This window comes from Bufo gargarizans, chromosome 6, assembly GCF_014858855.1.
Source record: "Bufo gargarizans isolate SCDJY-AF-19 chromosome 6, ASM1485885v1, whole genome shotgun sequence".
NCBI classification, from domain to species: domain Eukaryota; kingdom Metazoa; phylum Chordata; class Amphibia; order Anura; family Bufonidae; genus Bufo; species Bufo gargarizans.
This window is the reverse complement of record NC_058085.1, coordinates 358,162,624-358,178,131: the sequence shown is the minus strand read 5'-3', so window position 1 is coordinate 358,178,131 and position 15,508 is coordinate 358,162,624. Positions and strand designations below refer to the sequence as shown.

The 15,508-nt window shown below is 43.7% G+C and overlaps 1 protein-coding gene across 1 annotated transcript in view; it reads right to left on the bottom strand.

Moving 5' to 3' along the window:
• BTAF1 (B-TFIID TATA-box binding protein associated factor 1) overlaps positions 1-15,508 on the bottom strand; it is a 93,384-nt gene that overhangs the window by 14,632 nt on the left and 63,244 nt on the right. The window contains exons 19-25 of the mRNA XM_044296790.1: positions 12,693-12,896; positions 11,240-11,666; positions 8,921-9,111; positions 6,072-6,225; positions 3,986-4,095; positions 1,159-1,360; positions 432-580 (exon numbers count right to left, since the gene is read on the bottom strand). Coding sequence (XP_044152725.1) covers positions 432-580; positions 1,159-1,360; positions 3,986-4,095; positions 6,072-6,225; positions 8,921-9,111; positions 11,240-11,666; positions 12,693-12,896 — 1,437 coding nt within the window. The remainder of the gene's footprint in view (positions 1-431; positions 581-1,158; positions 1,361-3,985; positions 4,096-6,071; positions 6,226-8,920; positions 9,112-11,239; positions 11,667-12,692; positions 12,897-15,508) is intronic.

The following is a 15,508-nucleotide window of genomic DNA, read 5'->3' as shown; positions in this document are numbered from 1 at the left end:
ACTTTCTGTGAAGTCCGTCCAATAAAGAATTCACTGGAGATGCTGCAGTCACCTCTTCATTTAGTGTTCAGCGGACTGCTGAGGATCTGCGGTCGCGGTTCGACTAATGCATTCCGGTGGGGTCATCTGTGCCTGTGCGTGCTGCTCTACAACTGCTATTTCTACTATCCTCAGGATAAGTCATCAATATCAGATTGGCAGGGGTCAGACATGAGGCACCACCACGATCAGCTGTATGAGGAGACAGCGAACGCAGGATAGGCCATCAGGAGCCCGGAGAACCCCTTTAACTTTACAGTCAAGTTGCTAAAGCTGCCAAATGTCAGCCTCTTGGAGTTTTCCAGGCGTTCACTGCTATATCCAATATGGCAGCATCCATGTCGCAGTGTCTGGTACTGGACTCCACCAGAGTCTAGGTGTGTTCCACTTACTTCCAAAGGCATTAGCCTGATGAGCGTTGCAAAGCACTGCGTTGCCATGAAGCGAACACTGTCTGTCTGGTCACTCATTCTTCCCAGAACAGGCACCACAAGAAGAACGATGTATGGGATAATACCGACTTCCAGCTGCTCCATCACACCTGGTGTTTCAAGTGTTAAGGAGCAATCCATGAAATGACTTCCCCACTATACAGGCGAAAGCAAAGCTCATCCAATGAAAACAGAAGCATTACAGTGAATCTCAACTTACAGGAAAGGCCACGTTGTCAATGCAAGAACCCGGAATTTCACAGTAAACTGATAATCCTAGAGGACACCGATCACACAAAGCAGGAGGTAAAGCCTGTTATCACCCATTAAATATTGTACCAAACCAGCCTTTCCCCCTGGACCAATTTTGGCCCTGACTCGATAGATTCTTTTCTGCCCTTCGGATTCTAGGAGTCAATTTTGGTACAACATTGCTGTATGCGGTCTTGTTTGTGTACACATTACACTGCATGTTAGTGCACATTAGTATTAAAAAAAAATATTCCAGGTTTTTAAAGAGCAGCTACACTTTTTGGAAACTTAATATGTCACAAGGACATAGAAAAAGTGTTGATTGGTGGTGGTGGGGAAAGTGCCGAGACCCCCACCGATCACTAGAACGAGTCAAAGTGCAGCAGAAATGACATTTTCCACACAAGTGAAATAGAACGACTGAAGGGAAGGATACAAGCTAGCGCCTCAATGGCCCCCTCCTGTTTCGTGTTGTCATCAATCGCACCAAGCCACGGCAAAACTTTCTCCAAGAAGCCATTCATGGTTTCCATGGTAACGATGCGGCTCATCACTCCTACACAACGAGAGGCCATATGCCTCACTGATGTGAAAGGATGTTGCAGACACATGAATAGATGCAGAAGATGTTGAAGCAGCTGGAAACACAAAAACACACTTAAATATACATTGCATTCCACTGTAATACAGGCTACAAGGGCTCCCCCTGCTGGCCACATCACTGCTACCAGATGTTGTAAGGAGAGGGATGACTACTTTCTCATAGGCCTCTTTACATCCACCTAAGACCTCTTGTATAAAACTGTATGGCTTTTTCAGTATTTTGCGATCTGCAAAAAAACGGATCGCATCCGTGTGCATTCCGTTTTTTGCGGCTAGAACAGTACTATCCTTGTCCATCATGAGGACAATAGGACATGTTCTATCCCGGAACGAAAATGGAAGGCATACAAAGTACTTTCCGTTTTTTTCTGCGGATCCATTGAAATTAATGGTTCCTTACACAGAACACAAAAAACGGAATGTAAATGAAAAAAAAAAAAAAAAAAGTGTGTGTGCAAGAGGCCTAAGGGTCCATTCACACATCCATAGTGTATTGCGGATCCGCAATACACCCGGGTGGCACCCCCATAGAATAGCCTATTCTTGTCCATAATTGCTGTGTGCTGTCCGCATCCATTCCTGTCCCATAGAGAATGGGTCCGCACCCGTTCCGCAGAATTGTGGAACAGGTGCGGACACATTCACGGATGTGTGAATGGACCCCAATACTGAGACCTGCTCCATTACTGGGATTAGTCTCACTTGACTTGATGTCACTGCAGAGACTCTATAACTGGCAAGATTAAACATTGCCCTTTAAATTGTCTGAAGGCTGTACCAACACATTTAAAAAAGGAAATTGCGGTAACTTAGTAAGAACGAGTTCACATCTGCTTTGGAGGCTCTGTTCGTGGCCTCCGTCACAGACTGCATTAAAAATACCGGACAAAAAGTCCTTCACGTAGGATTTTTTTTTTTTTTTTTTTTAAACAGAACAATATTTTCCATCTACAGCTCCAATGCAAGTCTACAAGCACCCATGTTAAAGGGGTTCTCCAGGAATTAAGAAAATGGAAATATGTAATTACTTTATTAGAAATAAATCCCAAATACCTTTCATTACTTAGAATGGCTCGTTCTGTCTGGGGTACAATCATAGGCAATAAAATGGCCGCCATCCAATTAGTACACACAAAACGTGTCCTAATCACACAAAGACAAGTTACTTCAGAGCACTGAGCTAAAGAGGTGCCTCGTCCTCCACTCTGCTCTACTTGTCAGGGATTGTGATCCTGAATACAGTATTATGACCTTCAGCTGAATCCCTGTGGTCAGAGAGGAGGGTGGGGATGTGGCTAATAAGCAGCAGTTGTATGCAGTCTCCATTACCACAGCCCCACATTACCAGTCTGTCCTGTCCGTCCTTTCTGTACTTCATGTATCCTCATGAATTTCATATTAAACTGTATTCAGGATCATAATCCCTGTCCAGGAGAGCAGAGAGGAGGATGAGGCAGCTCTTCACCTCAGTTTTGTAAAGTAACTTGTCCTCCTGTGCGATTAGAACAGATTTTGTGTGCACTAATAGGACGGTGGCCTTTTTATTTTTTGTTATGATTGCTCCCTAGACAAAACGAGAAATTATTGCTAATGAAAGGTATTTGGGAATATGTTTATAATAAAGTATTTTCATTATCTTAATTCCCGGAGAACCCCTTTAAGAGATAACACAAATGATTGAGTCCAATCTTCAGTCATACTCTTCTGTCCACTACTTCTCGGCAACGGACCGAATACCTCTTAGCATAAAATGTATGTGCAGGATCACATAATACATCGTTTGGCGTCTCAGTATGAAGATCGTTTCGGAGTTGAAGGCCCAAAATGTGTTTATTTTTTTGCTGAGGACTTCAAATCCCTCTCCCAACCTCCTATATAAATACCGGATCATCTATCCTTATGACTTCATGCAGTGTCATTCCACTATTATTTCTACTGGAAGTCTTCATCAATTCTAGCAGTGGGCAATAAAGGTCCAGATGGGTGTCGCTGCTTTATCCAATCAGTGTTGCCAGAGTCACAGTTCAGACACCACCCCCAACTGTTAATACCCATCTGGACCTTCACTGCAAACTGCTGGCAATTCATTTATAAGCTTAGCAGGAATCAGAGGAATGGCACAGCAGTCATAAGAATACATGCCCCAGAACTGTTAGTACATGGGAAATGGAAGCAGTTACTAAGACATGTCAGGTCAGGAGAGGGACAGCTGCTCTTCAAAGTAAACATTATTGAAAAAAGTCACTTCACTTTTCATTACATATACATTAGAGTAAAAATGGTTGCAGCAGCCATGTTTTCTATAAGAAAAGCACAATTTTCAGAGTCGTTCTAATCCTGGACGACACGAACACAACTGAGTGGCTTCTACTATCTGACAATGTGTGGATCAATAGAAGGTGAAGTCCCATCTTTTACTGCAGCCACGTTACACATGTATTGTGTGTGTGCAGGCACGATGAGAGGCCATTACATAAGCACCACCTTTTTTTGTACTTTGGCTGCTAAGAAATTTGCCTGAAAACCTTTAATGGGGCTGTGTGCGCTCAAATTAAAACTTCCCCTCTTGGGACTTGTTATGCAAGTGTTATCCTCTGCATTTATAGTACAAACATCCACCTCTGACTGGTTTTATGTCTTACTGTAAAATCATGACTTACCAGGGGGTGAAGACTGGGATCCATGGAAGAGGTGGTGACCTCAAACACTTGAAGGCTGTAGACAAGTTCCTGGGCGTTCTCGTCTCCTTTTTCCAAGAGAAGCTTGCCATCTACAACATAAACACCTTTTCTTTTACCGTGCCAAGTTCAGGAACAGGAAAGTACTTTATAAAACAAACAAAACAAAAAAAAGACAACCGCAATTGACCTACTCACACATCATATCTATATATTAAAATAAATATAAATAAATGCATATAATATAAAAAATATATATCTCCCCACTGGCAAGTGATGTGAATATTATTCCACGACAATGGGGTCAAGGGGTAACATTCGGCAGAATGTAAAGCAGGATAAATGGGCAAACAAAGATTTCCCAGACTGATAAGGGACACATTCTGATTTCTAGATAGTGTCAGAACACCTCCAAAACAGACATGGGCACCAAGGAGCACGGATGAATGCGGGGAGAAAAAGCTGGCCCATCTGGTTGGATCCAACAGTACTGTGACCATGTTCTATCACAGCCAGCATTAACTTTTGCAGCACACAAAGTACATCGCCCGCTTGCAGTGTATGGGACGCAGCAGTCAGAGTGGCCATGTTGACCCCTGTCCACTTCCTAAGGAGCCTACAATAGGCATGCGAGCATCCAAACAGGAAGAATGTGACCTGGTCTGATGAACCACAATTCCTTCTACATCATGCGGCTGGATGGGTGCATGTGCGTTGCTTCCCTGGGCAAGAGGACACCAGGGTGCACTAGACAAAACGGTGGCAGAGGCAGTGAGAAGCACTAGGCAATATGCTGCTAAACCAAAAGGTCAAGGAATTCAGGTGGTTGTTACTTTGACATATCACCTACCTAAGGCTCCTTTCACACTAGCGTTCGCTGGTCCGCTCGTGAGCTCCGTTTGAAGGGGCTCACGAGCGGACCCGAACGCAGCCGTCCAGCCCTGATGCAGTCTGAATGGAGCGGATCCGCTCAGACTGCATCAGTCTGGCGGCGTTCAGCCTCCGCTCCGCTCGCCTCCGCACGGACAGGCGGACAGCTGAACGCTGCTTGCAGCGTTCGGGTGTCCGCCTGGCCGTGCGGAGGCGTGCGGATCCGTCCAGACTTACAATGTAAGTCAATGGGGACGGATCCGTTTGAAGATGCCACAATGTGGCTCAATCTTCAAGCGGATCCGTCCCCACTGACTTTACATTGAAAGTCTGGACGGATCCGTCCGAGGCTATTTTCACACTTAGCTTTTTTTTTGCCATTTTAATGCAGACGGATCCGTTCTGAACGGAGCCTCCGTCTGCATTATTATGAGCGGATCCGTTCAGAACGGATCCGCCCGAACGCTAGTGTGAAAGTAGCCTAAAAAGGTACAGACCAACTATCCTGCCCTTCATGGCAATGGCCACTTACTGCAGGATAATGCGCCCTGCCACACTTCAGGAATGGTTTGAAGACCATGACCGTTCAAGGCGATTGTTTGGCCTCCAAATTTCCCAAATCTCAATCCACTTGAACATGTCTGGGATAAGTCCCACCTTGTAACTTAAAGGATCTGTTGCTAATATCTTGGTGTCAGATACTACAGAACCTATGGCTTTCAGAGATAGGCCTTGTGGAGTCCATGTCTCAGAGGATTAGATGTTTTGGTGGCAAGACCTACACAATATTAGGCAGGTGGTTTTAAAGGGGTTCTGTACCTTTTTATAACAGATGGATCCCTTTAAAAGGATTAGCAGCATCTGATCGGCAGGGATTGACAGACAGTTCTCGGTTTCCGACAGGTCTAGTGGCCAGTATGACTGGCCTGCACGCGGCTCAGCTCCGGTCACTTCAATGGGGTTGAGCCATGCTCAGGCCAGTAATAGTCGTGACGTCACCAACCTACCAGAAGGCCATGGCACTACTGCGAGCACTGCTGCTTTCTTAAAACAGCTGATCGGCAGAGGTCCTAGTTGTCGGACCCCTGCTGTTCAAATGCTGATCTATCCAAAGGATAGCTCATTAGTAATAAAGAGGTACAGAACCCCTTTAATGTTATGACAGATCAGTGTATACAGCTAAATACTGGACACTTACCAAAACTGTCAACGTTAATGTTGTTTCTTAGCGGTCCGACCATTGATTCCCAGAGATATGGCAGGCCTGTGACTAAATTACTTCCAAAGTGTTTTGCAATGGTAGCAAGAGTATATTCTGCACCTCTTCTCTGGATTAAGTAATTCTTATGATTCTAGGCAAAAAGAAAAAAAATTAGACGGGGTTAATAAAGAAAATAAAAAATAAGGTATATACCCATTTCATCAATAAGCCACATACTGCACGACTGATATTGTACAGAGACTTTTAAAGGTGTATTCCCATCTCAGCCATTCGTGGTCAATAATGCCCATCTCATGCTGTGGCCAGGGAGACCGGAGATACAGAAACCCAGTGGGCTGTGCTTCTGTTTCTGTAACTCCCATAGAAGTGAATGGAAGCTACGGAAACCGCGTAGTAGTGCCCACAACCCTGGACTATTCATAAGATAGGTAGTCCTGAGAAGAGAATATCCTTTTAAATGGTCCTTGAAAGAAAGGGCCTGCAAGAAGGATCCTAGTACTCCAAGCTCAACTTCATTTCTAGGGAATTAAGCATGTATCCACAAGCGGCAGATTTGCTGCAGAATTTCTGATAGAGGAAATGCATTCAATGCCTTATTTTTTTGTCTAATGGAGCTTGGGGTCTGATCTGAGGTCTATTTTTATTTTCCTCCTCTGTATCCCAAGTGTCTTAAAGTCCGGTGCGTCTTCTAGTCATTCCTTCAAAGACTAAAACAAAAAAATTGGATTTCTTGATTTTTTCCCCTCACTGTGTAAATGGAGCTGTGTAAAACCGCATATTTGACAAGAATAGTCTTGTATGCAGTCTTTTTAAATGACATTGCAGAGATGAATGTATGGACGACGTGCTGTGCTGTATTTTGCAGCCCCATTGAAATGCACAGATGCAGACCCAATCATACGGTCGTGTGAATGAGCCCTTAGGCAGTAGTCTGCTGTGATACTGACCATTTTAGCAGACAAAACAACCGACATCGGGTGGTGTGGGTTCAGCTACTGAGCCCACTCCATAACTGTACATGTATAGACAGACTTCCTCAACTATCTGTACTATTAGCAAATTACTATAGGTTTCTCTATAGGATCAAAAGTACAATGAAAACACTATATACAGATTCACAGGTAAAGTATATACAGGTAAGTATATAAATGGGACATAAGACAAGACAAACTAAGGCCTCATGCACACGACAGTTGTTTTTCTTGGCCTCAGTTCCGTTTTTTTTGTGGATAGGATGGGGACCCATTCATTTCAATGGGTCAGCAAAAAAATGCTGATAGTTCATCCGTTTGTGTTCCGCGTCAGTTGTTCCCTTCAGCAAAAAAAAAATTGTGCATGTCCCACTTTTTTCACATTTGCGGACAAGGATAGGCATTACAAGGGATCTGTTGAAAAAAAACGGATCCTCAAAAAAAAAAAAAAAAAAAAAAAAAAAAAAAAACACCCACACAGATGCCGTATCCGTTTTTTCTTAGCTGACGCACAATTTGCAGACGCAAAAAAACAACTGTCGTGTGCATAAAGCCTAACCCTAAGTAGTGCATCAGGGATTATATTAGTGTTGGGCAATGCTTTTCTTAGGGTAGGTACACAGCTAGGTTTAACTCATCCAGCAAGCTGTTCTGGTAGACTGGTTACTGGATCCGGCCTAACCAGATAATGGCATTTACCGCCAGACCCTGTTGACTATAATAGGATCAGATCGCCCTCTGGCATAAGTGCTGGGTTTCAGCTGAACAAAAACGGTGCAAGTAATGGTTTTTGTTTGTCTGAAAGCCGGCCGTTGTGCTGGAAAGTGAGCAGATCCCCTCTGGATCCTATTATAGGCAATGGAGTCCAGCAGTGAACAGTGGTATCTGTCTAGGCCGGATCTGGTGAACTCCGGCAGAGGTGTGAACCTACCCTTACAGGACACTTCTAAATACATAAATGTTGTGCACCAAAAGTCCTCCTACATGTTCTGCAAAGGACAAGACAGCAGCAAACACAAATTTGGCCACAAGGTTTTATCAGTAGGATTATTTAACACTTGAATTCTCAGGGCTCTTGGGGGGGGGGGGGGGGGGGGGGATGTATGGTTTGTACGTCTCCGGTATACAAGCTTCATAAGTGGAAAACATCCAACGTACAATTATCAGCTATAACAACGTGTCAGGAGAGTCGAGAATTAGGGGACTGGAGCCTATGTATTACCTGATGCAACCATTACACATGTACTGCACACCCACTGGGAAGGGAGGCAATTACAAAGAACTAGAAAAAAAAAAAAAAAAAAAAAAAAAAAAACTGGTTTACCACAAAGGTTTTACATTTTACTAGACCGCAAAACGCTTACAGACGTGTGAATGGACCCTTACTTTGAGGCAAAAATTTACATCAGAATGGTTCCTTTTCAAGCCTCTACAACAGTTTTTTTTTTTTTTATAAATGTTTTCCTTCAAAAACTCCTTCAAGGAAAGCCTTCTGCCCACTGACTGATCCAGCATGCAGTGTGAGCTAGAGTGTCTTATGACAGCATGAGAACCTGCAGAAGGAGAGCGGGCTGGAGGGGAGGAGAAGGGTCGTCTTTCAGACTGAAGTGCAGAACTTGTGATAAAGATACTTAATAGTGAGCATTATATATTGTCCTGCCCCACACACTTTATAACAGAGCCCCTACAAAGCAGCCAACCTTTTAGTCCTCATCTGCCAATGCCATACATTTATAATGGGAAGGGGTTAAATTGGTTCTGTACTAAACGACAGTCACCGGGCATGTCATCTTCTGTACTGTTCCTGGAACTCTGAAGTGGAGACGCTAACACAACATGAAAGGTTATAAATACCTCATCGCACTCCGTGGACGTGTGCGCTCCGCTTCCTGTGGGCAAGTCCGCCACTTGGGTCTTTGTAGCTTTCGGAGTTGGGCCACGTCTGCTAGTAACTGCAAAAGCAGCTTGCTGATGTCTGTACAGGGTAATTATTCCTCGGTGCTTTGTGACCGTGTGACAGGCTCCATCTTTTTCAGAATTTGACCCTATATTAGAAAAAGTCTCTTATTACACAAACTGTATACCTATAAAGACACCTCCCCAGATCTCCCACCTTCATGCAAGTAATGTAAATCCATTGTACTGGGAGTTTGCATTTCTATTATACACTTATTTACAATCCTTCCCTAACAGGTTCAAGATCTCTCACTCAGTGGCTGCAAACATTCTTAAAGAGGTTATCCAAGGCCTGTACACCCCTGCTCTACAGTTTAGAGTGACCATACAACTTATTAAAGGGGTTGACCGCTTTATTTATATGGATGACCTATCCTCAGGACAGATCATCAATATCAGAGCGCCGGTGGTCTGACTCCTGCTGATCAGCTGTTTGAAGAGAAAGCATGCTTGTACCAGCGCTGCCTTCTCTTCACTGTTTAGGCTACTTTCACACCTGCGTTTAGGTGCGGATCCATCTAGTATCTGCACAGCCGGATCCGCACCTATAATGAAAACGCTTGTATCCGTTCAGAACGGATCCGTTTGCATTACCATGAACAAAAAAAATAATGCATGATAATACAAATGGATCCGTTTTGACTTGCATTGAAACTCAATGGAGGCGGATCCGTTTTTAGATGCACCATATTGTGTCAGTAAAAACAAATCCGTCCCCATTGACTTACATTGCAAGTCAGGACGGATCCGTTTGGCTCAGTTTCGTCAGACGGAGCCAGAGCAAAATGGAGGCTGAACGGAATGGAGGCTGAACGGAGGCAAACTGATGCATTCTGAACGGATCCTTATCCATTCAGAATGCATTGGAGCTGAACTGATCCGTTTTGGGCCGCTTGTGAGAGCCTTGAAATGGATCTCACAGGCGGACCCAGAAACTGCAGTGTGAAAGTAGCCTTACCTGCGCGCTGTCGCAACCGCAGCAATGAGCAGGTGTAATTACACCTAAGCCGCCCCATTCACTTCTATAGGACGGCTCCATAGTATTCACTATAACAGGAAGGAGCCGTCCCACTGAAGTGAATTGGATGGCTTAGGTTTAATTACACTTGATCACTGCTGCAGAGAGCAGGTAAACGGCGAGAAGGCTGCGCTTCTATGAGCACTGCTTTCTCTTCAAACAGCTGATCGGTGCAGGAGGCGGGAGTCAGACCCCGTCAATCTGATGTTTTAATAATTTTGCACAATAAAAAATGTTTTAAAAAAAGCCTGTAATTTGTGTAGGTTTTCATTGGTATCATTTACGGATACATAACGCTTTTTATAGCTAATAAGCAAAACAGCAATTCTGGCTTTTTTTAATGCCGATTGCGATTACATGATACTTGCGTAGCAGGGGTCATTATGGACACAGCAATGCCAAATATGTGGAGATTTTATTTTTGCTATTTTTTCCCCCATTGAAAAGCTTTTTTAAAGAAGAAAAAAAAAAAAAAAAAAAAAAAATTTGTATTTCTTGGAATTTATGTATACATTTTAACTTTTTTTTTTACTGTTTAATAGTCCCGCAAGGGGATTATAAAAGGTGTTTTTTGATCACTTAAAATACATTGAACTATTCCTATAGAGCAATTTATTTTAATGTCAGTGCTATATTGACATTCACCAGCAGGCTGAGCCAGAGAGGCACGGCCTACTGGGACACTAGAGGCAGGCCTGAGGCCTTTACTAGGCTTGTGCAAACACATCTAATAAGATCCCAGGGCACCAATGGGAGTCTGCTTGTGAGAACCCTGAAACGTTTTGGGCCGCTTGTGAGAACCCTGAAACGGCAGTGTGAAAGTAGCCTAAAGCTCCTTAGTGACTGTCATAAAAAGGCATATTGGTGCTTTAACTATGCCTTTTATTACTGGTCAAGTTGAAGATCCTTTTCAACACAATTCCCTAGTATATTATTGGAGTCAATCTCTTTAAATGAAGGAGCAAGTATGAAAAGGCTGCAGTGAACTGGATATGTCTGCCACCTCCATGCTAACATGAGCAGAAAACAGGCAGCCTGCATTCTGTAAGCAGAGCTCTAAACAGACAGACAGTCACTGCAACAGGTACACCACCAAATCTGTACTAGATGTGACTATATCAGACTCTAACATCTCTGCTATTATGAGTTACTCAATATTAGACCTGAATATTATGAAGTCTCATTTCAATTAAATATACCTTTCAGATGGTCTGTGTTGTTCAGGGCTGGGGCTGGGCAGATCACAGAAGGCGTGATGCTGGAATCCACACACACCGAACTACAAAGATTTTTAAGAATTTTAGGATTTGGACAAGGAGTCCTTGAGATACACTGCTGAAGCAGTTTAGCCAGACACAAGGCTGCGTAGTTCTGCACCACCGCATTCTCTTCTTTTTTCACAGCTTCCATTAACGGCTTGATTATGGGATTAAGTTTTTCTGGGAGCTGCATGAGGTTGACTATTGCACAGGCAGCAAAGGTGTGAACCCTCATCTGAAGGACTTGCCATTCCTGGTTGGTTTCCAACACAGTCATCTGCACTTGTTGCCTTTTTCCATCTAGCTGCTGGTAAATGTTAGCAATGGCCCTCAGAGGTGCTGTCGCTTCACTGAACACTGTAGTTACCTAAGGAGGCACCAAAAATATACCAATTTATTGTCTTAGCGGAACAGAACACAAACAAAACACAAGTAATGATTATTACAGGGGCCAAAAAGAAGAACACAGGTGCTTTCTTCCAAAAACAGCACCACACCAGTCCATGTGTTGTGTGTGCTATTGCAGCTCAGCTATATTGAAGTGTATGCGGCCAAACTGCAATACTACAACACAACCTGACAAAGTGCGACATTGTTTTTGGAAGGAAGTCATTGTTTATAATCCTGGATAACCATGTCGGGAAAAATAAAAAAACTTATACCGGTTGAGAAACTAAGCAAATAGTAATCATGGCCGAAATTGGTGACCCAGGGCTTGAATCAGGACCAAGCAGACCAGCTGCCAGGCTTTTATTGGAGGGAGCAGCATTTCTAATCAGAATGGTCTGGGATTTTAGGGGTCTGCCCTGGTTTTCTTATTAAGGCTGTGTTTACATCTGCGTTCTTTACTTCAGCACTCTGCTCCGGTCACTGTACCAGACATATCTGCCAGCTTTCGGCAGGACAAAAGACAAAAAAAAACACTACATGGAGCGTTTTTTTGTCCAGCCGAAATCAGGCCTATATGCCAGAAAGTGGCCAGATAAACACCGGATCCCATTATAGTGAATGGGGATAAGGCTGTGGCTGTGGATAAAGCTCCTTTGTTCAAACCGTAGAGGTGAATATGGACTAAGTTTGATACGATTACATTTATCGTTGGTATTCACCTCAAACCTTCACCTATCCAAGGTAATGAGCAGTTACCAAAACAAGTTGCCTACCCCTGGAGCCTGTATTTCAAGAATCTGTTATGCACATGTCGCTTTCGTTTTTGCCATTTCCATCAGAGATCCGGACGCTAAAAATGGACCCCAAATGTGCATAAGGGATGCTTAAAATACAGGATTTTTCTGATCGATAACAAGAATGGAAAAATAAATGGTGACTTGAACCTGGCCCAATAAAGACTTAATTTTTTTTGGCATACCTCCCCCACCCCAAACATACTCACCAGTTCATTAGCTTGGTCTATTGTAAATACACTGCAGTTTACTTTGCTCCGAATATCTATGTTTGCTTCTGCAAGCGTGGAAATCAGCTGCTTGCAATCATTTTGCATCCGGGTGAAAGGAATCGCTATTTCATCGTAATACAATTGTTCAGACAAAACAGCAAGCAGTCGTGGCTGGACCGCAAGGGCAACTGTTTTGCACTCCTATTTGGAAAAAGAAAAAAAAAATTACATATAATTTATAATTAAATGGGACACAACATTTCCCCCCCCCCTCCCCCCCCCTTTACATGGTGCACCAGGCTAACAACCAGGTAGCCAATCTTCTTAGTCTTTCACATCTCTGCTGTGAATTACGGAAGAGAACAGCCTGCCAGAATCCTCTGGATCTGGCGCTACCCTATAAAACAAATGCCTCCCGGACCCATTAAGAATAATCGGGTCGGGGGAGATCCATACGCTGTTCCGGCAGACAAGCAGAAACCGCGGTTTGTGTCCAAACGATTCTCCATTTGTCTGCCAGAACAACGTGCCGGAGTTTCACACCAGATGTGTGAAACTACCCTTAGAAATAGGCTACTGGCTTCTGGCCTTCTATGAAACATGTTCTGCAGCGGAGATAGAGATGATAGAGGAGATAGAGATGATAGAGGAGATAGAGATGATAGAGGAGATAGAGATGATAGAGGAGATAGAGATGATAGAGGAGATAGAGATGATAGAGGAGATAGAGATGATAGAGGAGATAGAGATGATAGAGGAGATAGAGATGATAGAGGAGATAGAGATGCTAGAGATGCTAGAGATATACACACACACACACACACACACACATTACTATTAATCCATCAAACAAGGGTCACAGCAGTCAAAAGGTAGCATTGATATTTGTCAGGGTCTGAAATGTAGTAACAGAACTTGCAACTCTGTCATGGGCTTGAAAAAAAATATATATATATATATTTGAATTTTTTGTAGCTCATCTGTAAAATCACTTCATTAAAGATTTATTTATTTTTTGGGGGGGGGGGATTTGTGGGACAGGTGACCGTGGATATAGCTGATGCCACTAGGAGGCGACAATAAGAAAAGAAAAAAAAAAAAAAAAAGTGTTAGCTCCTCCCACAAGCTATACCCCTTCCGCAGACACTGCGCTAATCAGTCTGTACACAAGCAGAAGGAGAATCCAGGAGGAATTAGTTGCCAAGTGTACCAACAGAGGTAGGAGCTCACAGATGGCACCTCCACAGGACTGCAGAACCAGCGGTACCCTGGTGGACTGCGGGAAGAGCGCCTTTAACAGTAATGTGCGCACTAAAACAAATATGAGTACACATGTCCAAGGAGAACCAGAGCAGAGCACTGCCTTGACTGGCCAACAGCCTCCAGAGTACAGCAGAGAGACTGAGTAAGGGTCCATTCACACGTCCGTTTTTTCTTTCCTGATCTGTTCCGTTTTTTCAGGAACAGATCAGGACCAGATCTGGACCCATTCATTTTCAATGGGTCCTGGAAAAAATCGGACAGCACAATGTGTGCTGTCCGTTTCCGTTGTTCCGTTCCGCATGTCCGTTTAAATATAAAACATGTCCTATTCTTGTCCTGAAAAATCGGATCCTGGTACAATACAAAGTCAATGGATCCGCAAAAAACGGATGACATTCGGATGTCATTCCGTATGTCATCCGTTTTTTGCGGATTCCGTTCCTGGAAACACATAACAATATTTATTTTTTTTTTTTAAATTTTTTTTCAAAGAAATCCAAACAACTTTATTTGATTATTGAAATGTATACATGTTCCCGTTTTTTGCGGATCCGCAAAAAACGGATGACATACGGAAACATTTTCAGGAACAACGGATCCGCAAAAAACGGACCGTTTTTCAGGATGAAAAAAAAACAGGACGTGTGAATGGACCCTTAGTTGCAGTCCAAAAGGCACACAAATGCATCGAAGAAAGACTGATGCAACCGAAGGATCCTGCATACAAACGGAAGATGTGCAGGTGAGGCTCAACTGCCATGACAGGAATAAACTGCGAGCCTCAAGTTCAGGGAAAGAGGAGGATGCTCCACTTGGAAATTGAAGACCAGGGAAAACTCCGACCTAATAAACCCACATTCCCTTTAAAAGAGGGAAGGCTAACATTGTGACCTAAGCGCCTGGATCTAGACAGATATTTGGGTCATAAGAAAACCTACACCTCAGGAATTACTCAGTTTAAGACCGAGGGACAGAATTGGGGATCTTTCAGGGGAATTCCAACGAAAGGTGGAGAATTCTGAATAGACAGGAGAGGAATATCTGTGCAGGCCGCTGTAGGAGAATAGCTGGACTGTCAAGTAAGGCCATCCCTGAAAATGGATAAAGGAAAAGCATCCTAAGCACTAAGACACAACTATCCCAGGAAAAAAAAAAAAAAACGATAGTCTATGCAAACGTTCTGGAGGGAGAGGTATCTGTAGATAGACTCAGATACAGACTGTGCCCGGAGCGATCCTAAGGGGGAAATAGGAGCGGAGAGAAGCCTGGATAGTGTCCTGGAACAATGTGGTGTCAAATCAGGTCTAGTAAGGAAAATGCGCTGCAGTGGCTTAGTGACTCCGTCACAGAAAGGGAGAAGTGCCCTCTGCAAAGTCTCCAAGGACAAGGCTGGAAGAGAAGCCCCTGAACCCCTCTCCAGACTCTGGTGAGATGAGTATGCCAGCTATCTCAGGAAAGATTATGCTACAGGAGCAAGCTGTACAAGTGGCAAGTGCTGATGGAGAACCAGGGCAGAAAGACTGGGCCAGGTCAGAAAGCCAGGCTCTGCC